The 21950-nt window shown below is 52.4% G+C and overlaps 8 protein-coding genes across 8 annotated transcripts; 4 read left to right on the top strand and 4 right to left on the bottom strand.

Moving 5' to 3' along the window:
- Window positions 1-568: 568 nt before the first annotated feature.
- Window positions 569-1519, bottom strand: B0T23DRAFT_430494 (uncharacterized protein; the record flags this gene model as incomplete). Its single annotated transcript, XM_062840251.1, has 3 exons — window positions 569-842; window positions 1058-1130; window positions 1447-1519. The coding sequence occupies 3 exons, from the start codon at window positions 1517-1519 to the stop codon at window positions 569-571; spliced, it is 420 nt and encodes a 139-aa protein (XP_062690677.1).
- Window positions 1520-1752: 233 nt separating this feature from the next.
- B0T23DRAFT_384316 (uncharacterized protein) lies at window positions 1753-3195 on the bottom strand. Its single transcript, XM_062837468.1, has 5 exons — window positions 2945-3195; window positions 2854-2862; window positions 2701-2772; window positions 2242-2644; window positions 1753-2186 (listed from the first exon to the last, which is right to left on the bottom strand). The coding sequence occupies exons 1-5, from the start codon at window positions 2972-2974 to the stop codon at window positions 2059-2061; spliced, it is 642 nt and encodes a 213-aa protein (XP_062690676.1). The 5' UTR covers window positions 2975-3195; the 3' UTR covers window positions 1753-2058.
- Window positions 3196-3464: 269 nt separating this feature from the next.
- On the top strand, window positions 3465-4159 carry B0T23DRAFT_406249 (60S ribosomal protein L11; the record flags this gene model as incomplete). The annotated part of the gene is made up of 3 exons (XM_062839095.1): window positions 3465-3467; window positions 3531-3675; window positions 3783-4159. The coding sequence occupies 3 exons, from the start codon at window positions 3465-3467 to the stop codon at window positions 4157-4159; spliced, it is 525 nt and encodes a 174-aa protein (XP_062690675.1).
- A 256-nt stretch (window positions 4160-4415) lies between these two features.
- Window positions 4416-5110, top strand: B0T23DRAFT_189084 (uncharacterized protein). The gene has a single exon (XM_062833193.1). The coding sequence runs from the start codon at window positions 4622-4624 to the stop codon at window positions 4994-4996; it is 375 nt and encodes a 124-aa protein (XP_062690674.1). The 5' UTR covers window positions 4416-4621; the 3' UTR covers window positions 4997-5110.
- Window positions 5111-5488: 378 nt separating this feature from the next.
- B0T23DRAFT_189149 (clathrin heavy chain) lies at window positions 5489-10947 on the bottom strand. Its single transcript, XM_062833194.1, has 3 exons — window positions 10647-10947; window positions 5955-10556; window positions 5489-5883 (listed from the first exon to the last, which is right to left on the bottom strand). Exons 1-3 carry the CDS (start codon window positions 10734-10736, stop codon window positions 5539-5541), a joined length of 5037 nt encoding a protein of 1678 aa, XP_062690673.1. The 5' UTR covers window positions 10737-10947; the 3' UTR covers window positions 5489-5538.
- Window positions 10948-11919: 972 nt separating this feature from the next.
- Window positions 11920-14645, top strand: B0T23DRAFT_189059 (NOL1/NOP2/sun family putative RNA met). The gene is made up of 6 exons (XM_062833192.1): window positions 11920-12846; window positions 12917-12953; window positions 13027-13215; window positions 13285-13800; window positions 13866-14023; window positions 14091-14645. Exons 1-6 carry the CDS (start codon window positions 12030-12032, stop codon window positions 14612-14614), a joined length of 2241 nt encoding a protein of 746 aa, XP_062690672.1. The 5' UTR covers window positions 11920-12029; the 3' UTR covers window positions 14615-14645.
- Window positions 14646-15051: 406 nt separating this feature from the next.
- B0T23DRAFT_189029 (uncharacterized protein) lies at window positions 15052-17257 on the bottom strand. The gene has a single exon (XM_062833191.1). It carries the CDS (start codon window positions 16981-16983, stop codon window positions 15163-15165), a length of 1821 nt encoding a protein of 606 aa, XP_062690671.1. The 5' UTR covers window positions 16984-17257; the 3' UTR covers window positions 15052-15162.
- A 2452-nt stretch (window positions 17258-19709) lies between these two features.
- B0T23DRAFT_384305 (uncharacterized protein) lies at window positions 19710-20146 on the top strand. Its single transcript, XM_062837467.1, has one exon. It carries the CDS (start codon window positions 19750-19752, stop codon window positions 20047-20049), a length of 300 nt encoding a protein of 99 aa, XP_062690670.1. The 5' UTR covers window positions 19710-19749; the 3' UTR covers window positions 20050-20146.
- The last annotated feature ends 1804 nt before the right edge of the window (window positions 20147-21950 follow it).

Raw genomic sequence — 21950 nt, 5'->3', positions numbered from 1 at the left:
TCAGTTTACATACCACACCGCTCCTTAACAGGACTATCAGATAAGTCTTATGACTTCCAGATCCAGTCGTCGACAAGATCGCAACAGACAACACCAAAGTCCAACGGCACTACATCGTGGAGTCCAAAGCTGTCCCTCATGTTTTCGGCTAGTGCTCTCCACCTTGAGTCGACAAGAGACCGAAAGTAATTGGTCGATAGATGATCGCGTGGAGAAAGAAATGCCTAAAGTCACCTATTTCCGTATGTATCCGTTGCTCCTCAGCCCATTGATCGCCGTCTCACATGATAGTATCTTGCTGATTTCATGACAGATCTGACACTCGACTCCGTGCTTCTTTCGCAAATGCAAGGTACAGCACAACTTCCGGGCTCTCTTCGTGGTGGCCTTCACACACCCTCGACGGAGACAACATTTCTTGAGGCCCTCTTTTGACTCTTCATAATCAGATCACACCCAGTCCATACCAACATCGACTGACGACCTGTCGGTCACGGTCCATCCATCTTGGTCAAGTACTCGACAGGCACCATGCTTCTTCCTCACCACTCACGCTCTCCATCTCTCCTTACTTCCCAACAACCTCCTTAACCTTAGTCTCAGCCTTGGCCTCCAGCTCCTTCGCCTTATCCTTACCCGCATCCACTGCCTTCACGAGTCCCTCCTTCTCCTTGCCGCCCCAATAGTTGTACTTCAGGTAGCGATAACCCTGCGTCAACTGGGCCGTCTCGTTGACGGCGTGGCACAGGAACAGGAGGTAATTCTTGGGTTGCACGGCGAGCGAGTAGCGCATGAAGGTAGCCGAGTAGATGCAGAGGGCAAATGTCATTTTGCCGGAGATCCTATGTAAAAGGTTAGAAAGAGGGGGGTCTGTTGGGTTCGTTCATTGTTGTGGTGAGTGGGCTAGAGACTGAGACGAGAATGAATATCCCAGGGGTCTTATCAAAAGGAAAGGCTGTAGGTTAGGAGGACTGAGACAGAAAGCTCATAACAGATGGGAGTGAGGAACATAGAAGGCAGATAGGTTGAGGTTGGTTGATGAACAAGGGGCACGCACAGTTCAGGACTCTTCTGTGTATCCATCACAGCCGCGATGGGGATACCAAAATTAGAGGCAGGGCCCCAGAAGTCTGCGAGCACATTGGTATATCAGCAGCGTGTCCGACGTCTAGTTGCAAGGTATGTCCCATTTTCACCGGGTTGTCCCAACAAGCATCATGCTGCGGCAGCCTATGCAGCGCTACGGTCTTTAAACATGCCCCGGTAGAATCGTGTCTTTGGTGATGTTCTACCCCTAAACATCCTTCACCATGATGCTTATGGCCCGGGTCGTGAGGACGCCCCAGTATTATCGGGGATTGGCCCACCCGGGGGGGTCTGGGATCACGACTCGAGACCAGGCGGGTCGCTCAGCTGGCTGGGGTAAACTGGGATATGGAGACTTACGCGTTGAGCAGACATAGTTCAGAACGGGATGAGACCTGATCTTCGCATTGATCGCTTTCACAAAGGCGGCCATTTTGACTGTTTTGAACGGATTGTATACCGGCTTTGCGTCACCGATAGAGAGATTGGATGGCCCGCGAACACAGCGAAATGTTGCAAAGTTGGGGTTCCGTCCGCTCTCAGCACGGACCCGTTCACCTTCAGGACAGCTGAATGGGTGAGGCTGCCAAATGCTCAGCTCGGCGCTGTTATGGAGTGGGGCAGCCTTATGGATCGGAGATACGTACCTGCTTAACAGGGGCAGGCAGCAAAACTGTGGTTCTAAACGTGGTGCTATGGTTTTCATTATTTGTAGTGATGTTTGTCATGTTTTCGCAATGCTATATCCCTGATTCATGCTTGAAAAACGCAGGTAATTATCCCGCTCTAAACAACTGTTTTCAGTGAACCCCCTAAACGCCAGCGTAAAATTCACACCTCTTGAACCATGGCAGAGCTTCATTTCCTTTCATCCAAGCCCGCTTCATGCAGGGGAGTTCTAGCATCTCTCGAACACAATACACCATCGGATTGGATCAGTAAATTAGCGGTAAAATCGAGCAGTCAACCTCCTTATCTGCGGGGAGGCGGGTTGAAGCCAGCGGGGCCACCAGCGCCTGGGGGCGGGAACGAGGGAGGGAAACCAGGGGCACCGGGGAAGCCAGCTGCGGGAGGGAATACAGGGAAGCCGGGAGGAGGAGCTGAGATAAGTGTTAGCAAATGAGACACTGATCAAGTCCACGAAGGATAACTTACGGCCACCACGGCCGGGGAAACCGGGGGGTGCAGCACCGGGAAACCCAGGGAACGGCGGGGGAGGCGCAGCGCCGCCAACACCAGCGGCGGGACCGGCGAGCGAGATAGGAGCGGCAGCACCACGTCCAGCAGGTCGAGCAACACCAGGACCAGCCTGGAGCGTTGAAGCAAGTCCTCCACCAGTCGATTTTCCGAGACGAGCGCTCGGGTCCGCGGGTGGAGGCGATTCGACGGAGAGCGAGACAATATGGGCACCACGGATGATTGTAAGACCCAATGTGCGCTTCTCCTCCTGTTCGACGGTCTGGACGGCGGGGGCAGACGAGCCAGGGGCGGCAGGCTTGTTTTGTCTCCGCTTAATGCGACGGAACTCTTCAGCATCGGCGAGGACGAGGTTCATGTGCTGCCAAAATGTCAGCAAAATCGGCAAGATTGAATGATACAAGTGCCAGGTTGTACCTTGTCGAAAGCAAGCATTTGTCCGGTCATCTGGCGGCCATCGTTAAGAGTGACACGCATCCGGTAGTTGATCTGTTGGCATGAAAACCGTCAGTTCTTCGTGCCATCCTTGTTGTTCGAGATCGATAGTAACCAAGAGCGCGAAGTACGTACGTAACCGGCCTATGATATCACACCTTGTCAGTTGTCTGGCGTCAACATTGATACGTCAAGCGGCAGCACGGATTGGGGAGCGATGACTTACCATCTTGCCTTGCTTGTTGGTCGACGCCATCTTTGCGACTATTTGCTACAGAGTAGCTGTTCAAATGGTACAAAAATTAACCGTTTGGTTTCTCGACAAAGTTGCTTGAACTTCGTCGTCGCGTTCTCAACAGCTCTTCGCGGGGAGGCTTCAGAGTCGCGTGTGGTTGGATGATGAAATCAGGTCGATTTCGGTTTTGCAAGGCGCGAGGCTGAGAACTTAACACAGGCGTCCCGTTTCACAGCACCTCTCGCCCGCTCCACCAGACAGGCTCGCACGAGCCCTCCAGCGCAACGATGTGTGCCAAGACTTTTTCAGTTCTAGGCTTGCGCGCCTTCACTGTCCTCTTGCGATTTGCCTGCCGCTCGCCAAGTGGCGGACAGGTGGGGATGGATCCCACATCCCTGGTGCCCACAATCTCAAAATTGCTGAACAAAAATCGTCAACCGCCACGGAAATCTCCCGAGCATCGCGACGGTCAAGTTTCCTTTACGGCGGATTTCGACACAAAACCGGCACCATGGTACGCGATAGCTATCAATTCCGTGGTATCTGGAATCACTTGCTGACGGTCATCATGTGAAAGTCTACCGAACAGAAGGCCCAGAACCCCATGCGGGAGCTCCGCATCCAGAAGCTCGTCCTCAACATCTGCGTTGGCGAGTCTGGTGACAGACTTACCCGTGCCGCCAAGGTGCTTGAGCAGCTGTCCGGTCAAACCCCCGTCTACAGTAAGTTTTGACCTCTTCTCGCCGACGTGACGATCATTCTAGAAACGAAGAAATCGAAATCTACACGCAGAAATGATGGCCCTAACACGTCTTTCCCCATCAACCAGGCAAGGCCCGTTACACCGTCCGTACCTTCGGTATCCGCCGTAACGAAAAGATCTCCGTCCACGTCACCGTCCGTGGCCCCAAGGCTGAGGAGATTCTCGAGCGTGGCCTCAAGGTCAAGGAGTACGAGCTCCGCAAGCGCAACTTCTCCGAGACCGGCAACTTCGGCTTCGGTATCTCCGAGCACATCGATCTCGGCATCAAGTACGACCCCGGTATCGGTATCTACGGCATGGACTTCTACTGCTGCATGACCCGCCCCGGTGAGCGTGTCTCCCGCCGCCGCCGCGCCAAGAGCAGAGTCGGTGCCACCCACCGCATCACCCGCGACGACACTGTCAAGTGGTTCAAGTCTCGCTTCGATGCCATCGTCCGCTAAATTGTCCCCATTACTTCCTGAAAAGGATTGTGTGATATAGCTTGGCGACATGGTGGAGGATCTGAAGTTACCGCTTCTTGAGGACCAGAGGGAGTTTGGGGCTCGGCGGCAGTTTCTGGGCTTTCTCCGGGTGGGCGTTATTCTGGTATTGGTTTCGGGGAAAAAAAAACACCAAATCCAGGATTTGTAGATGCACCATGATACCTCTTATTGGCGACTTCGTCAATCTAGCTTGATCTGAATCTACAGTCGAGCTGCGGCCTCAGAGACCGACCGGCATTATGCCGGCTTACCCTACCTTCATGAAGTTATGTGAAACAAGGATATCTTGTCCTTTGGCCTCTCGAGTAGATCAGTTCTATCCCAGTGACAACCTGAACAGCCAGCCATCAATCATCGGCGCGTGGCGCTTCATCAATTTCCGGCTATGGCTGTTTTGCCCACGATACATATATACTCGACATGTGCAGATTCTGTGGAATAGGAACGGCATGTCTTCTTGCGCCATCGAGTAAGGCTGGAAGTTTTCATTGCCCTTGGTTGAAGGTAAGAAAGAAACGGCCTAACGGCTGGCTTTACATAATGGTTTATCAACCGTCGCTGGCTGTCATTGCTCAAAGAACGAAGCAGATGAGCTATCTAAGCACCAAGGGCTGCACGATCATTGCCATTGGGATGGAGCATGTACGGATACTACATCATTGTTGCAACCGCCTGGCATTTGTGATGTTGCTCCGGCCGTGGGGGAGTCTTGTGGACGATACTGCCAGTGATGGAGGTTGTTTGCAAGACTATCTTCGTATGGTTACTACATCATCAAGCACAGCTGCTGCGTGATGCTACTAGGTATAGGGGCATGTTTTCTTGCTTGATAAAACTCCGGAGCACGTTGGAATCTCTCCTCGAGGTCAAGTAACAGAGGGTACCTGATACGAACCACGTAAAGTGGCACGTTTGGATCATGACACGTAGTAATCAAAAGTCAATTAAGTCGAAAAGCTCTGATTATGAAATAAGATATCATACATGAAATTTGTAACAGACCACGAGCCTCTAATGATCTGGCTAACATGAAAATCAATAAACCCTGCCATCCGTCTTTCCCTTTCGTTTCCCTTTTTCATCCCACTGACATTCGCAAAAAGCCATTTACATCTCTCATCTGTATGGGTTGTTTTATCCTCAGGTCATTGAAATCGTGGCATATTAGCAAGATTGTCGTCCACCATGAGACAGCCAAGCGGAACAGCATCAACAGGATCCAGTTAAGGGATACCTGAAACTCCAGAATCCTGATGGTCTTCACTGTGTAACAGGAGGAAACCGGATGCGATCCGTCCAGGATCATGGATGCATGGAGAAACTACCAGGGTAGCCCTCTAGAAGCCAAAACCGGTAGGCTGCGGCACAAAACCGTTGGTTTGTCCGTAAGGAGCTGGGGATGCCTGGCCGGGGCCGGCAGTGATCATAAGCCGGTTGCCAAGAATGGGTGTGTTGTCCTCGACCTTCTCCTTCTCCTGCTCCTTAGCCTTGCGAGCCTCGTTGTCGGCCTTCAGAGAAGCGAGCTCCTTGGTCTGCTGGCAGAGCATGTTGATCATATACGGCATGGTAAAATCATTGAGACCATTGCGCCAAGAAAGCTCCAGGACAAGGTCGGGCCTGATGAGGTCATAGCAGGCATAAAGCATACCAACGTAGCATTCGCGGTTGCCAATGTCAACGAACTACAGAGATAAATGTCAGTAAGGGAAGCCAACGTGACTTGATGAGCTTGAAGAAAAGAAAAATCACTTACGTAGCGCAGAAGCTCCTCGACAACTTCCGTCTTGCCGGAGATGGCGGCCGTCTCAATAGCATCCTTCCAGAGCTTATCCTGCTTGGAAAGGTTGATGGACTTCTCCCAGCGCTTGTTCTTGCGGTAGATGCTGGCAGCAATTTGGCGGAAGAAGACAAGGTCGTGCTTCTCCAGACGACCGGCAAGTTCCACGGCGTCGTAGTTGTCGTAGTTGTTCACAGAGTCGCGCAGAGTCTTGTAGTCCTCCTCCTCAATGAGAAGATCATTGATAGCGTCGTTAACGGTCCGCTTGTTCTGAGATTGGACGCTAAGGAGGAAAGGCTTGATCAGGGGCAGGTTATCGGACTTCTGGAACATGCGGACAACACGGTTGACATCGATACGCGGGGTCAAAACCTGGAGAAGATCGGTGAGCAACGAGGGATGTTGCTCCAGGTAGAAATTGATGGCCTTGTAGTAGATTTCAAGGTTGGCCACCTTTATGGTGATCTCCTTGAACTGTTGGTGCTCCCAAGAGTTCTCAGGGCGCTCCATAACGGCGAGAGCAGCATTGTCAAACTCATCGTAGTGGTAGTAGCAGAAGACCAGCTCAGGCCACAAGTTGGCTTCCTCGCAAGCACGGATCATCTTGGGGAGGTTCATTCTGCTCCAAAAGAGTTTGAGGTGCTCCATAAGGCGCTCGGGGTGGTACTTAGACAGCGCAATACCCAACTCGGTGAACATTCCCATGTGGGCGCGCTCCAATCCAAGACCCTGCTCAAGCAAGCTGATGAGCTCATCAAAGTAGCCGTTTGTCTCGTACTGCTTGACAAGAGCCTGGAGTTGCTCGGCATCGACAATAAGGTTAAGACCGCAAATCTGAGCAAGACGGAACTCCTTCTTGTTGACGCAGGCCTCGTGGACCTCCTTCCACACCTTGATGTTGTTGGCCTTGCGGGCGCAGTCCACAGCCGCCTGGTAATCGGACAGGTGGACAAGAGTAGTGGCAAGCTTAGCCCAGTTGGAAATGCTGGTGTAGAAGATTTTGGCCGCCTCAAAGAAGCCCTCGGCGTACGCCTTGTCACCAGACTCCTCAACATTGGCAACATTGGTAGCGCGCAGGAACTCTTCAAGCTCAGGAAGCTGATCGAGGCGGGCGTAGCAGAAAGCGAGAGCAGTGTCAATGACAGGCTCCCGAAGGGTCTTGCGGGCCATACGGAGGTACTTGATGAGCTCTTCGTTCTTTCCAGCAGCAACGGCAACCTCGATCACTTCCTCGTAGTTCTTCGGATCCTCGGCCTTGATGTAGGATTCAATGGAATCGCTGACGCGGAGACCATCAAGCTGAGCCTTGGCAACCTTGCTCCAAACCTGGGGAATATCAACCTCCTCGGCGTACGCTTGAGCACGGTCAATGCTAACGACGTGCTCAACAAGAACATTGACAGCAGCCTCTTTGTTATCAATCTTCTTGTAGACCTCAAAGGCTTCCTCGTGCAGGCCAACCTCAATACAAACATTAGCAATCTCGTCGGCGGCGAAGTTGTCGAGCTTGTGAATGTAGTCCATCACACGGGCCTTGTCAGCCTTGGCGGCAGTGAAGATAAGCAAGTTCTGCAGGTTCTGGTTGTCGCTGAAAGGCGACGGCTCCAGGACAATCTTCTCCAGCAGCTCAATAAGCTCGCCAGGCAAGTCGGCGTTCAGGAAGCACGTAACAGCCTCAGACACCTTGGCGGGATCAGTCGACTCAGGAACGGCTGTCGAGATGACTTGGTCTACAACAGAACGGCGGTGGACGTTGTTCTCGCTGAGCACAAACATCCAAAGTTCCCTATCAGCGCGCTCCAAAAGATACCTCGCCTGGGCCTTGTACATCTGGTTCTCGTTGGTGATGTTCACGAGTTCGAGATCATTCTGGCCCTTGCGATAGGCAATATAGGCCAAGTTGGGATCACGCTTCTCGCAGTACTTTCCGACAGTGAGGGTATCATACTGATCGTTCTCCTTGAGGAACTTCTCTGGGTTGTTGTTGGAGTCAATGTATATCTTGGCGAGAGCGTTGTAAACAGCCTGCTGCTGGTTACCGGCAGCGAGGGTAGCCTCCAGGAAGGGCAGGAGTAGCTTAAGGCGGTTACGAGTCTCAACCTCCTGCACCAGCTCATCGATAGGGATAGATGCGGGGTTGACCGTGCTTAGGAGATTCTTGATAATGCTTTCATCACAGTCCACATCGAGCAGTCCTCCGATGACACCAGGAGTCCTGCTCGGGTTGACCTGCTGCACGTAAATCTCAATGGACTTGAACTGCTGGTGCTGGTACAGGTAGAGGACCAGGTCATGAACAAAGTTGAAGCGATCGCAGACAACCATCAAAGGAAGCATCTCGCTGAGCTTGGCCTCCTTGAGGAAGTTCTTCACCTTCTCGGGGTTGTAAACGCTGTTGTCGCGGCAGATACGCTCAACCTCGCGAATTTGTCCCATCTTGGTGGCAGCCTCAATGTACTTGAATACGACTTCAGGGTCCTCGGTGACATTGACGACACTGGCAAGGAAGTAGTAAAGACCTTCAGCAGTCTTGTACTTCTCAAAGAGGTCAATCAATTGCTGCGCACCGAGAAGCTCCGCATACTTGGTTGCGACCTGAACGACAGTCTGGAGATTCTGGCGAATATTGTGCTTCATCATGGCGTCCAAGCAGTCAAGCGATTGCTCAACAGACAGCGCCTTGAAATACTCAATCAACCACTCGGGGTTGTAGTTAGGCATTCCAGGGATGTTGACAATAACCCGCTTGACGGACGCAGGATCCTCATAGAGCTCCAGGGCCTTCTGCAAAAGACCTGCTTGCTCGCAGAGGTTCGCAATGTGCGCCTTGTCAAAGTGGGAGAACATGTCGTTGCCAAGAATGGCGTCAGCAACCTGGGGGGCGTTGACGAGGTTCATCTCCAGTAGACGAGTTTGAAGGTGGGCATGCTCGGGCTTGTTATCCTTCAGAGCGTCAAGCAGGAAAGCAGTTGCTTGCTGGATCATTCCTTGAGACTGGAAGATGTCAACCACCTTCTCAAAGTCGACCAGCGGGCCGCCTTCGTGATTGGCGAGCGTCGTGGCAAACTCAGCACCCTTCTCAGCATTGACACGGACAATGTGGTGGAGAAGCTGAATAAAGTCGGGCTGGTAGTTGGCTTGACTGCAGTAGGGCAGAATCTTCTCAAACTGACCAGTCTCGGCAAACCCAGCAACAACCTTGTGAGGAGCGTTGGCCTTCAAATAGATGGCAAGCGCCATGTTAATGTCGTGGGGCCGGACCATGTCACCAAGTCTCTCAGAGCACTCGAGCTTGTTCTCGCTGAGCCACTTCTGCAATAGCTGCTTGCGGTTCTGAGCGAGAACGGGTTGGGCAAGCTCAATGGTCTCGTGCTCGTTCAGCGAACCCTTGTCTAGAAGCATACCAAAGTACTGCAAGATATGCGACATCTGTCCAGGCTGCTGTGGAAGACGCTTGAAGCGCTCGATGGTCTGAGGAGTGCGAAGAAAACCTCGAGGAGAGTTGGCAGCCACCTTGGCGGCCTCTTGGTAGTTGCCATTGCTGAAGAGTTGCTCAAAGCGTTGCTGGTAGAGATTATCGGCGCCTGGGAGCCCTGCACGAGAAGCCAGCTTGATTGCGAGCTCGTTGCCGTGTGCCTCGAGGACGTAAGGTACGATTGTGTTCTCATCAGCGCTGACGAAGAGAACCTGTCCCTTGCGGTTGATGCCAATGACGCCGGTCGAATCCTTGTCACCGCAAGCAGTGAAGATAGTATCGCTTGAGATGCGGTTCATGAAGATACATGTGGCAGTCTCAAGGTCGTAGAGGTGAATGAAACCGTACTTGGTGATAAGGTAGATGATGCCGTACTTTTGCGAAACCTGGAGGGCGACGGGAAAGTCATTGCTGGCCTCGGGAGGGAAGAAGACGTCCACGGCCTTCTTGGGGAAGACGGGGTTTGTTTCGGGATGGTCGACCTCGACAATGTGGAGCTTTGCGCCGACGGCGGTGCGGACCGCAAAGGTAAACACCTTGGTGTCCTCCGGGGCGCCCTCTAGTCGGAGGGTGCCAAAAGCAGCGGCATGACCCTCAATAGCCTGGCTGATACCGCGGTCTTTGGAATAAAGCTGCATGGCGCCAACAACGCGGCCCTGCTGTTGTGAGATACCGACAACGACCATCCACTTTCCGTCGGCGCTGGTCCGATAATTAATTATTTGGTTTCCCTGGAGATTAGCATTACGATCGAAGACCTTGACCGGAGCGGGCTGGTTCGGGTCGAAGACATCCCAATGGTAAACAGAGCCATCTGTGATCAAGCCAAGCGTGGTCTCGCTAACCCACTTCCAGAACAAGACATCCTCGCTCATGTTTGTCGACTTGAGCTTGGCCTTGTTTTCGAGGTCGAAAATCTGGAGTGTGCGCGCCTGAGCCTTGAGGGCAATTACTTGGCGTGTCCAGTGCATTATGGCACTGTCGGCCTTGATGGGACGTCGGATAACATTGTTTCCGTTCTTGAGATCGACGATGATGACTTCAGGGGACGCTGCCTCGTCCTTCTTGTCGCGAATACACACCCAGTTGTCCGATTCTAGGGTCTGGGAGCGGGGGGTTCACGTCAGCAGGGGTACCAGAGGAGGCGCGACAACTGTCACCAGCAGGGTCAGAGCAAGGTGAGGACAACGTACACAGGTGTTGAAAGTGATGGCGGTCTGGTTGATGCCGAGGGCGCTGAGTTGCAGCAGCTCCTGGAATTTGATGGGTAGGGCCTGAGCCATGATGGGCGGTGGTGTTGCGCTAAGCTGCGCGCAGAGTGACGAAGATTAGCAGCCAACTTATCAAAAGCGGCTGGAAGGCGAATCCGCTGGGAAGTAGAAAGATTGGGGGAAATGGAGGCTCGTGGAGCTCCGTGGACTGAATGGAATGGCGGCGACGTGAAAGGAGGCGGTGGTGGTGGTTGGTTGTACTTTGGTGGAAAATGACCGAGCTCCCGAGAAATGGGGAGGGGGGAAGAGGACGGATGAATCAGGTAGGTAGAGGTAGGTAGGAGGTTGGAAGTGGAAGGATTAACGCAAGGTCCAGAAGGCAGGTACGCAGTAGTGTAAAACCCGCCGCCCAACTGTGGGTGAGAGGTGAGTCGCGATTTGCCGCTCAGTTACAGATACGTAAAGTAAAGGCGGGCAGGTACCTCAATGTCACCTCACTTCAATGCTCCAGCAGAAAGAATAGAGAAGAATCGCGGTTGTTGAAGGACGCAAAGCAGCAAGAGGAGACGTCGTTTGTTACGGGCAGTTACTACCGTGAGAGATGAAAGATACAGCAGGAAAGATGGAAGGTGCTGAGGTGAGATGCCTCTCCAGCTGTCCAGTGTGTTTGTACATGCCGCAACCGTTCAGTGCAGACGGAAGGTACCTCTAGTACCTCTCAGGTTACCTGCCTGCTTTTGAGTGATGTGTTAACACGGGACCTCGCGGCCGGGGCATCCACCGCCCACCGGCGCCGGCTCCATTCAGTGCTTCCCCCTGCGTCGGGTGCGCCTAGACCAGGCGGCAGGCGCCTGCCCGGGAGGCCTGCCTGCCCCCTTCGCTTCAAGCTGTCCGCCCGGTCCAGGTTGCCCGCCCTCATCCCGTCATCCTTCTACTTTCCTTTGCCCGCATTGATCGCCTCCTGCGAGATCCGTCAGACGGTCCTTCCATTTCCTACCTCTAGGTACCTTACCTCTAGGCCGCCTGCCTCCGGGGGCGCCGTTCATGCCGGGCTCCAGGGGCAGCTGTTCCCTACTCCAGAACAGCCCAGCTCCAGGGGTAGCGTCAGCTGTTGCTACAGGGATTCTGAACTTGGCCCAGCTTGACTCATGTGGGGCACTGACCAATGGCTCACCTTTTGGGACCGCAGTGGGGTGGAACCCGATTTGAGGAAAGAGACTTGGCATTGCTATCGATAAGCTTTTTCAGAAAAGAAAATCGACCCGGAGAAATATCCACAAGCGCCTGTCGACGGTGGGCTATCGGTGTTCAAACCAACCCCAACAACATCCCAACCACCACCAGACGACCAGCAATACCATCAAAATGGGTGTCGGACGTCGCATGCAGAAACAGGGCCCTCCTGAGCCCCTCTCGGAGGAGCACTTCGCCAACCTCAAGCGCAAGAAGGGCATTCCCTTCGACGAAACCACGACCGAAGTAGACACTAGAAGATCCAAGAAGCAGAAGATTGTCAAGAAGCAGCCCAAGACATCCGGTTCCAACACTGTCGCAGTCAAGGGCGCCAAGAAGGAGGTCAAGGAGGTGAAGAAGACTGGCACAAAGCCCGCCCATAGGTCCAAGGAGTCCAAGAAGCCTAAGAAGGCAAAGGAGCCTTCGCCCGATCATGACGAGGAGATGGACGACGAGTTTGGCGCGTCCGACCTGGAGGACCTTGATATCGACGGCGATGAGATGGACGTTCAAAAGCTAGGAGACGATTTCCTCGGCACTGACGACGATTCGGTTTACGATTCCGACCAGGACGGTGTTACCAAGAAGGAGGCATTCGTCTTCTCTGACGATGAGGATGACGAAGAGGATAGAGAGGAGAAGCTCACAGCCGCCAACATTGAGGGTCTTTCGAGGAAATTGGATATGCAAAGAGAGAAGGAAGCAGAGGAGAACGAGGCCGAATTGCGCGACGAGGCGCTCCAGACCAACATCGCTGGTGGTGATGACCTCGGTGATGACGACGACCAACTTCAGACCAAGACCAAAACTTTGCTGGCGCCCGATCTCCAGATGTTGAGGACGAGGATAACAGACGCCATCCGTATCCTGGACGACTTTTCGAATTTGGCGGAGGAGGGCAAGAGTCGCGCCGAGTACACCAGCCAACTCATCAAGGATATCTGTGCCTGTAAGGACCCGATGCTCCTTGCGCAGTACTTCTCGTGAAATGCACAAATGTTAACTTCAGGGTTTGCCAGACTACGGTTACAACGAGTACCTCGCTGAAAAGCTTTTGTATGTTTTACAACCTGTCGCATGCCCGTCTGCGGCGATACCACCGGTGGGGAAACTGTCTGACTGTTTGTAGCAACCTGTTCCCTCCCAGAGAGGCGTTCGCCTTTTTCGAAGCCAACGAGAGTGCCCGCCCCGTCGTTATCCGTACAAACACCCTCCGAACACATCGCCGCGATCTTGCCCAAGCACTCATCAACCGCGGTGTCACACTCGAGCCTGTAGGCAAGTGGTCCAAGGTCGGTCTGCAAGTCTTTGACTCGAAGTACGTATATTCTAAATCAGGACTACAACGACGCGATACACGGAAATCGCTAACAACTGGGGCATAAAGCGTTCCCCTCGGTGCCACGCCTGAGTATCTGGCTGGTCACTACATCCTCCAGGCCGCCTCTTCGTTCCTGCCCGTGATGGCTCTCTGCCCCCAGGAGGGTGAGCGTGTTCTCGATATGGCCTCTGCCCCCGGTGGCAAGACCACCCATATGGCGGCGTTGATGAAGAACACCGGTGTGATCTTTGCGAACGATCCCAGCAAGCAGCGTGCCAAGGGTTTGATTGGTAACATTCACAGACTAGGCGCGAGGAACGTCATCGTATGCAACTACGATGCGCGTGAGTTCCCCAGGGTCATGGGTGGCTTTGACAGAGTCTTGCTCGATGCCCCATGCTCGGGTACTGGTGTCATTGCCAAGGATCCCTCTGTCAAGACCAACAGAGACGAGAAGGACTTCCTGCAGCTCCCCCATCTCCAAAAGCAGCTTCTCCTGGCTGCTATCGACTCGGTTGACCATGCCAGCAAGACTGGTGGTTACGTTGTCTATTCGACGTGTTCCGTTGCCGTTGAGGAAAAGTGCGTTTTCCATATTGTCCTTAACTGTTCACTTTCAGACGACGCTAATACAAGATCGCAAACAGTGAGCAAGTCGTTGCCTATGCACTCAGCCGCCGTCCCAACGTCAAGCTCGTTGAGACTGGTTTGGCTTTCGGCAAGGAAGGCTTCACCAGCTTCATGGGTAAATCGTTCCACCCTAGCCTCAAGCTCACCCGCAGATATTACCCCCATCTTTACAACGGTACGTTTCGCCTCCCCATACCCCCTTTCCCTCCCTCCCCTCCTTCATCACTAACACAAACCTCTAGTCGACGGTTTCTTCGTCGCCAAGTTCCAGAAACTCGGTCCCACGCCCGCCACTGCTGTCCGCGCCAACGGCGTCGACAAGTCCAACAAGCCTCTGGACGGCCAAGCTTCCCAGGAAGCCCAAGAAGTCGTCGACAAGACGCCCATTGGTGCCGAGTGCGAAGCCCAGGATGACTTTGGCGGGTTTGATGATGGAGAGGACAAGGAGTACATGGAGCGCGCTAAGCGCAACGCTATGCGCAGGAGAGGCTTGGATCCTAGGGCTCTTAAGAAGCCTGTTGGTAAGAAGGGGGAGAAGAAGACTGAGGAGTCGTCCAAGGAGGCTGGTAAGGAGGAGGCTGCTGAGGTGACTGAGAAGATTGAGAAGCTTGGGGTTGTTGAGGAGCAGACTAAGACGGTTGATGCCAAGGCTAAGAAGGAGGCGGTCAAACCCACCAAGAAGGTTGAGGAGAAGCCCAAGGCCACCGCCGGTGCCGCCATGCCGAAGAAGGCTGGCGAGAAGAAGAAGAAGGTGGCTAAGAAGTAAAAGGGAAGGGTTGTAATGATTTCTGTCTGTCTGTTTTTGCATTGTTCAATATACTTAGGGCTTAGGAATACCAACCAACTAACAGAGCCTTTATGTTCCTATAGATGTCGACAACAAAAGTTAATCCGAGTCGAGAAAAACTTTTTGCTTCATTATGATGCGCATCTGGACAATAATGGTGACCTTGAAGTCCAAAGAAAAAAATGTGGAAAAGCAACGTCTAGAATACTTCAAATTAAATATGTATTTGTCATTATTTTGATTGGGTATCGCACATCGTCTTTTCATTCATTCATACATACATGTCCACGCCCTTGCGCCTTTTGAGTTTTCCTAACCTCATGCCCTAGTGAATTGCCGACCAGGGAAAATGATGTTGCGTAGATGAACAGAAACGATGGGAGTTTCGACAGCCTTGTCGATATCCCCACAGGACCTCAATTGTAAGGCCAGGCAGTATCTTTACTTCTCTCTTGTTTGTTCGATAACTTTGAAAACATGTGACCCTCTCTGTTCGAGGACAAATGGTGATAGGAAATTCTCGGGTCTTAACGCACGAGCAACTGTCGACTGACCACTGGCACGATCTTATCGTCATCCAGGGTGCACCTCCACGTCCCGTCTCCCCGTTTCTCTTTGTGATCCGTATAGGTATCGAGTGCCAGATTCACCAGCGCTTCGGCATCCTTGCGGAGCTCCTTCAGCTCCTCCACGCTCCTTTCGCTTATGGTGACGGCATTGTGCGGCAGGCGATATGCCGCAAATACAATTCCGTGGTTCTTGACGCCACCGTGCCTGCCTGCCTTCTCGCTAAGCACGCTGAAAGGACCTGGATAAGTACAACCAGTGTAGAACGAGCAGCTATAACCTTCAGCGAATTCATTCTTAGCCGCATCGTCGCTGCGATATTCCAACCAGTGATCAGATTCGAGAATCTTGCGGTGAACAGGTGCTGAGATACGGAACGGGCTCATGAGAGAATGTAGCCCGTACGCGGCCAACAAACGGCCAGTCATAGGTCGATATTCAGAGGGTAGTGGAAACAGCAGTCCGAGATTTTCCTCTGTCGATGTGGCGGAAAACGATGCGCTAGGGGACGAAGGAGAGTTGAGAAGGGTTGTGGAGGTGGAAAATGATGACATGGATGACCTCTTTGAGAAACCGGTGGACTGGCTAGAGCCATTCCGACTGGGCCACAGGTTGACCACATACACAAGGTCAAAGTGATATTTTGACGCAATCCGAGCAGCTTCAAAGGCTGCTATAGTAGCAGGCTTGCTGGCCAGAGGAGGGGAAAGTGTCAACAGGGGGTGATCGCTCACCATGTGCGGAGAGGAAATTGAAGCGAAACAATTCAGCGGCAGATCGTAGCTTGATGAACCCGAAGACGTTATGTAACTTGTCTGCGACAGCGATTGCTCGTTGGCAAGATCATCAGCGATATCATCATCGCTAAGGGCCAAGAAGTCATTGAAGCTGGGTTCCCGAAGAATGGTGTTGATCCTGATGGAAGGAGCAGATCTTTCAGTGCTAAGGCCGCTGACCGGAGTCTTCAACCCCGAGACGGGCTTTTTGCAGACAAGTGTCGCAGTCCGACTTCGAGGGCTTCTCGACGGTGACAAGGTAATTTCATGCAGCTCGTTGGGTTCTGGAGCAGGGAGCGGGATCAGTCTTGGAGAGGCAGCCGGAGTAAGTTGCCCAGGCGAGAGAGACGTCGGTGACAGGGAGAGCATTGAATCACAAGATCTATGTTGCTGCGCTGATGACAAAGGCGTCTGCAGATGTGTGTGGATGTGTAGGCTGGGATGGCGTTTCCTGCCTGGCTGCGCTCGCGGAGAAATCGATATGGAAGTCGAGCGTGAAGGTGACTTGTGACCGGACCTCGAGCGGCGCATAGATAAAGCAGATAACTCATCATGGCTCCTTGTAGAGCGACCGGAAAAACTGAACTCGAGAAGTTCGGCTAAAGAGGCGTCCATTTGTCTGCTGACTAGGGAAGAAGACCGCTGAGGTACTGACGGGCCCTGATTGCGCCGCTTGGGGGTAAATCCTGTTCTGAGTCCATGCTCGGAGTTCGAGAAGGACGGACTATAGGGATCGCTTGGAGATTCGGGGAGGCTCTTTGTGCGTCGGGCACTTTGGCGTGCCAATGTCACCTCCTCCCTAGCCAGCATGCGAGTTGAGGTCGGTCTGATGAAGGATGGCGTTGGAAATTTTTGGATAGTTGGAGCTGAAGCCGAGTGCGAAAGCGATGTGAAAGGTCCACTTTCAACAGCGGCCGACTTGCGCGGCGATAGCTTCCTCTTTCTGTGAAAAAACCTCTCCAACCGGTCCAGCCTCTTCTCGAGGCGGTCCATTCCCATCGACATTGAACCAGTCGTAGTGGTTGATGGTATGGCTAGGTGATAGCGGTCAATTCGAGAGTCGCTCCGGGGTAGGCAAAGTTGCGCACCGGCAAGGAAGAGGTTGTTTTGGATTAGCTTCTCTCAAGCTAACTAAGAGAAGGTCTGAGATGTTCGGGGTCTAGGTTTGGAGTGGTGAATAAAACTCTCCACGGAAAGACATGGAGACTTTGCAAGGAGGGGTGGGTTTTGTGCGGGACTGGAGGGTATATTGCGGGTTTGAGATTTTTGTAAACGGCAAATGAGGCGCGGATGAGATGTCACTAAGATGGAGGCCTGGTGGTTGAGTCCTGGTAGTACGGTGTTGCGGATTTGGTGTGGATGGTCATTCCGGTTTGGTATGACGGTGATCGTACAACGACTTGGAAGTGTGGTGTTTCGATTACACCACAGAAAGAGGAAAACAGCGGCGGTTTTGTTTGTTGTCCTCCTAGAGGTGGAAGGTAACTGTGTTGCCTGGCAGTTGAGACAGACTGGAAAGGAAGTCAGGTTGGTCTTAGACTTGTTGTGTTCCCCAGATGATGTTGAACTCTCGAGCAGGAAAATCAGGCTGGGTGGAAGGGAAGGCGAGGTGATATAACTAAGGGGTTGACTCAGAGCCACAATGGAGAAAAAGAAAACTACCAGTGGGTATCAGGTCCAAAAGGTATCCCGTTTTTTTTGCGAACAAAGTGAATGGGTTAGCCCAATTGAGGAAGAAAGTATGGCCAAGTGAAGAGGAGGGGGAAGGGGTCAAATACTCGGCAAGGGATATACCAAGGGAAAGTGCTACTCAACATCACATCCCACATTACTACTTTGAGATGGAAGGAGCTGTAAAACAAAGAAAGAGAACGAGAAAAAAGTAAAGGAAGGAGCGGGGTGATAGTGTCATAATTCCCGTCAGAAGGCCATACCAGCTAGGAACCGGGAGAGACGAATCAAGCACACCACAACATCTCGTGCATTTGTTCTTGGTAAGATTGAAAACCCGTTCGTGTTCGAAAAAGAAAGCCTTGTCCATTGATTGAGCCCACTGGGACTCGAGTCAGCCAAACGGAACGCTCACCATTGTGACTTCCCACCTTGTTTACTCCCGCAGCCATCGTTGCTTATTCCAGTAGAATGGGAGCTAATATCAGAACATCATGGTGCCAAGACGATGAGATCCCAAGAGGCGTTCGGTTAGGCAGAGCCAGGCTCGCCTGTTGGTTTTCTGGGACTACTTGGAAACGGCGCAAAGAGGGGTCAAAGGAGAAGAAGGAAAAAAAAAAAAAAAAAAACCGAAATTCGTGATTTGGGTTATGGGGGTAAACGACGACGGGAGTGTAATCCATACCGTCCACTTGCTCGTCTGTACGTAGATGTACGTAACTAGGTGTAGCATCAGGCTAGACCCGGCTTGTTCAGAAAGCCAAACTTGGATAGAGCAAAACTTTGTCCCATGTTAGGACCGAGCTCTCCAACAGCGACAGGATGGATGCTGAGTTGATGATGGGAAATCTTAGTATCCCTGCACCTGCTCTCCCTGCCAGTGGCTCCCTCTTATCCTCGAGATAAGTCATAAAAGCTCTTATTGCGGTTTTTTATACTCGCCGTTGACACAAGGTTTCAGCGGAGAGGACGGAAATCGGAAGCTTCAGGTTTTCGCGTCTGCGCATCTGGTCCGACAACTTGTTGGGGTTCAATATTTGGGCGCATGGTAACTTTGCTGCTCAAATTTGCAGCTCGTCAGAGATCAGTCGGATATCGCGACTCGATCTGACCCAGAAGCTTGTGCCAGTACACTAGAATATTGAGCAATGTCCGGGTGCAAATGGAGATCGTCTAAGTCGAGTGTTGGTCGGTTCGGCTGTGCGAGGTCAATGAGTGAGGTGAGGTTAAATTTCACGTCCAGAGCAACCTCCCAAGGCTAAGTAGGTGCACGGGCCACAAATTCAGGTACATACATACACTGTACACTATACGGCGTAACAAGGGGACCTGGACGACAATACTGTCTTGGTAGCGCTGAACAGGGATGAGAGCCCATGTCATTTGAGAACCTTGGCGTACTTTAGCTAGCTAGCAGCTGGAAGGGAAAGCTGAGAGGCTGATGAGAGCCGAGCGAATGGATTGCTTGCCTCCTCTCCAAGCTGCCCCCTCGAGGTTCATCTCGAGAGCATTGAATTCAGGGTGGGAGCAGAACGGGTGCCCCGTGCTCCCTCCCAGACGCAGGTCGAGGGAAGCGGCCCCATAGGGAAAACTACTGTGTAGTGCATCTCTAGAGCTTGGAAGTGGCATGCGCTTCTGACTGTATGGTAGCTTACTGCACGTAAAAGCCGTTTGGTTTCCGACAATAAACTTTTCAGAGAGCTTGCACGAATTCCATGCCTTCAAACTCGCAGTGAGATACTTACTGCGTACATAGTGTTCTGCGGTAGATGTAGTGTAGTGAACATAGCTCTACCTGATACCTCGCCTCTTGCTACTAACAAGGGAATTGAACTCCCCCGCGCAATGACGGCGCCAAACCCCGCATTCACCCTTGATCCGCGGCCCTGGCAGGCAGTGCCCGTCGCCCTGATTAGCGACTCCACTTGCCCGGGGGCCACAGCCAATGCAGATGGGGGCCAGTTGGGTCACTTGCAGTTGTGGACAGACCTGGCAGACAGGAACGTTCGACATTTTCACTTGAGTCCTGTCAATGAGGAAAGGAAGCCATGCAGTCATGCCCTGGGATCGTCCGTCGATGCACGCGCGTCACCTCATCCGATGAAGTCTTTTGGCCTTTTCGTATGCCTCTACCTACTGTCGGTTTCTGGTTCTTTACACAACAATGACCTCGGAGAAAGGGTTACCATCAAGTACGAGATTGTGGATACCTACCTATGTTCGTTCGTCGTTACAATCGGCAAGGACTCGAATGGATATCGAGACATTACGGCGACTCACAGATCAATGCAAGCCTCGACGCCGAGCAGGAAGGACCCTTTGCTCCCCCCGTTCATCCAAATAACTCTCGTCTCTCCATGCAGTATGAAAATTTTCACATCCCAGTCCGCGTCCCAGTGAACCGGAAATTCCTATTCGCCTTCAGGATATCATCTGCAGGCGGGCTAAGGATTGACTGTGCATCAATCGGAAAACTATCTATCAAAAGCAATGTTTGGATGTCAAGATTCGAGCCTCACTCTCAATACCCTACCAGTACACTACAAACAAGTCCCAAGCTTTGGCGCTGTTCCTTGGCTTTCCCGTTTGGCCCATTCCCCCCCCCCCCCCTCCTCCTTCCTTCCTCTCATCCTTGAACTTCTCGTCCACGCTTTCCGATGTGACAGCTCAACGAGAGCTTGTTGGATAATCCACCCACCCGGCCGCTCCGATCAGTCAGTTTTGCTCTCCGACATTGTGAGCATACTGTATATGTATTCCAGCTACTACTTAACAGGGAGCGGGGAACGGAATGACATGGAACTTCGGTTTTGCCTCCCCAGGTCATGCATTTTGACAAGTTGAGATACAGGATTGCATCATACACCAACGTCTAGCTCCCAAGTGCACACACCCGACTTAATATTCTCCAGTCTCCAGCGAACAGGACTTTCCTCCGTGTCTTCCCCCAAGCTTCCGGGTTCTCAGCCAGACTCCTCTCAACTCAAGACCAACCTGGAACACCGATCATTCAGGTCTCGGCCATAGCCCCTTCGCTCATTTCTGTAGAGGTAGTCGTGTAACCCGGTGTGTAACCATGGATACAGGCCGGGGCCCTTTTCGCTTGACACCAGGACGAGGAACACTAGTAGGTCACGGTGTCAAACCAAACCCAGCATGGGTTGAATTCAACCCCACGGCTCCTCGTGACACGACCGTTATGCGTTTGTTCCTGCCAGTGTGGGTGGGAAGAACTCACCCCTTCGCGCCAAACAAATGCGGCCTGGATGCAGTTCATCCATCTAATGGCTGTACACAACGAACGAGCGAGGCCAAGCTCTGTTTCGAGACCAAATGTGAGAGGCGAATACAAACCGTGTAATTTACGACCACATTTCGTTAGAAACTCGAGTGTCTGTCTGAGGATGCCTGCTTTCATCGAGTAGCTTTGCTCGCATCTTTGTCGGCTTCGTATCTCAGGGGCAGCAAGACAATCAATTCTCTCTAGAATATTCCCCCCCTTAGAAGCTGGCGACGCTTTACAGTACTGTCCTAGACAGACAGATCTCAGGAAACTTTGTTCACGAGGAGGCGTCCGAGCGGCGTGTGTCTCGGTTTTCATGCTTTTACATCAACGGGATATGTAAGCATGCCCCAGCACAATAGATGAACTCGGTCAGGACCGGTATTGTAGCCAAGTTTGTCTGGTTGAGGAGAGTACGTAGTATGATACCATACGCCTAAATCCAGAACGCCGCCATGTCTAGGTAAGCCTCATCGGATAGTGGTAGGTATCTACGCGTCGGGAACCGGCCGGTACGGTACGACAGCACAATCTACCTACTTTCGAGTCATGTAACAGAGGCGGGATGTATGTGCATATGTGGCATGTAGGAGCCAATGCTGGATGACATTGCCTTACTTGTAAGCAAGACAGAATTCAGAACGCAGTCCCACCTCGCCTGTGTGAACTATGCTTTGCTTTGCGTTACCTTCTCGCTCGCAGGTAGTTACAACATTGGTGTTGAAGCATTTGCATTACACAGCAAGCAAACCACTCCAGTTGCCTAGGTACCTACAATAGGAGTGTGTACATCCGGGGAGACAGAACCCTAGAGTCCCTGGTTACCCTGGGGACTCGAGATCGGCTTTCACAACTTCAAACTTTGCAATCATTGGAGCCGGGAAAAGATTCCTCGATTCCCGGGATCTCACTGTCATGTCATGTAGGTGCAAGCCGAGTCACAATGGACCCTTCAGGGTCTCGAGAAACCTGCATACCTGCATTTATTACATTTAGTGTCTACCATACAAAGTTTAAG

Source organism: Neurospora hispaniola (genome assembly GCF_033458365.1).
Source record: "Neurospora hispaniola strain FGSC 10403 chromosome Unknown B0T23scaffold_6, whole genome shotgun sequence".
In the NCBI taxonomy this organism is placed as follows: domain Eukaryota; kingdom Fungi; phylum Ascomycota; class Sordariomycetes; order Sordariales; family Sordariaceae; genus Neurospora; species Neurospora hispaniola.
Note: the sequence above shows the minus strand (reverse complement) of the source record. Positions and strands in the feature narration are given on the sequence as shown.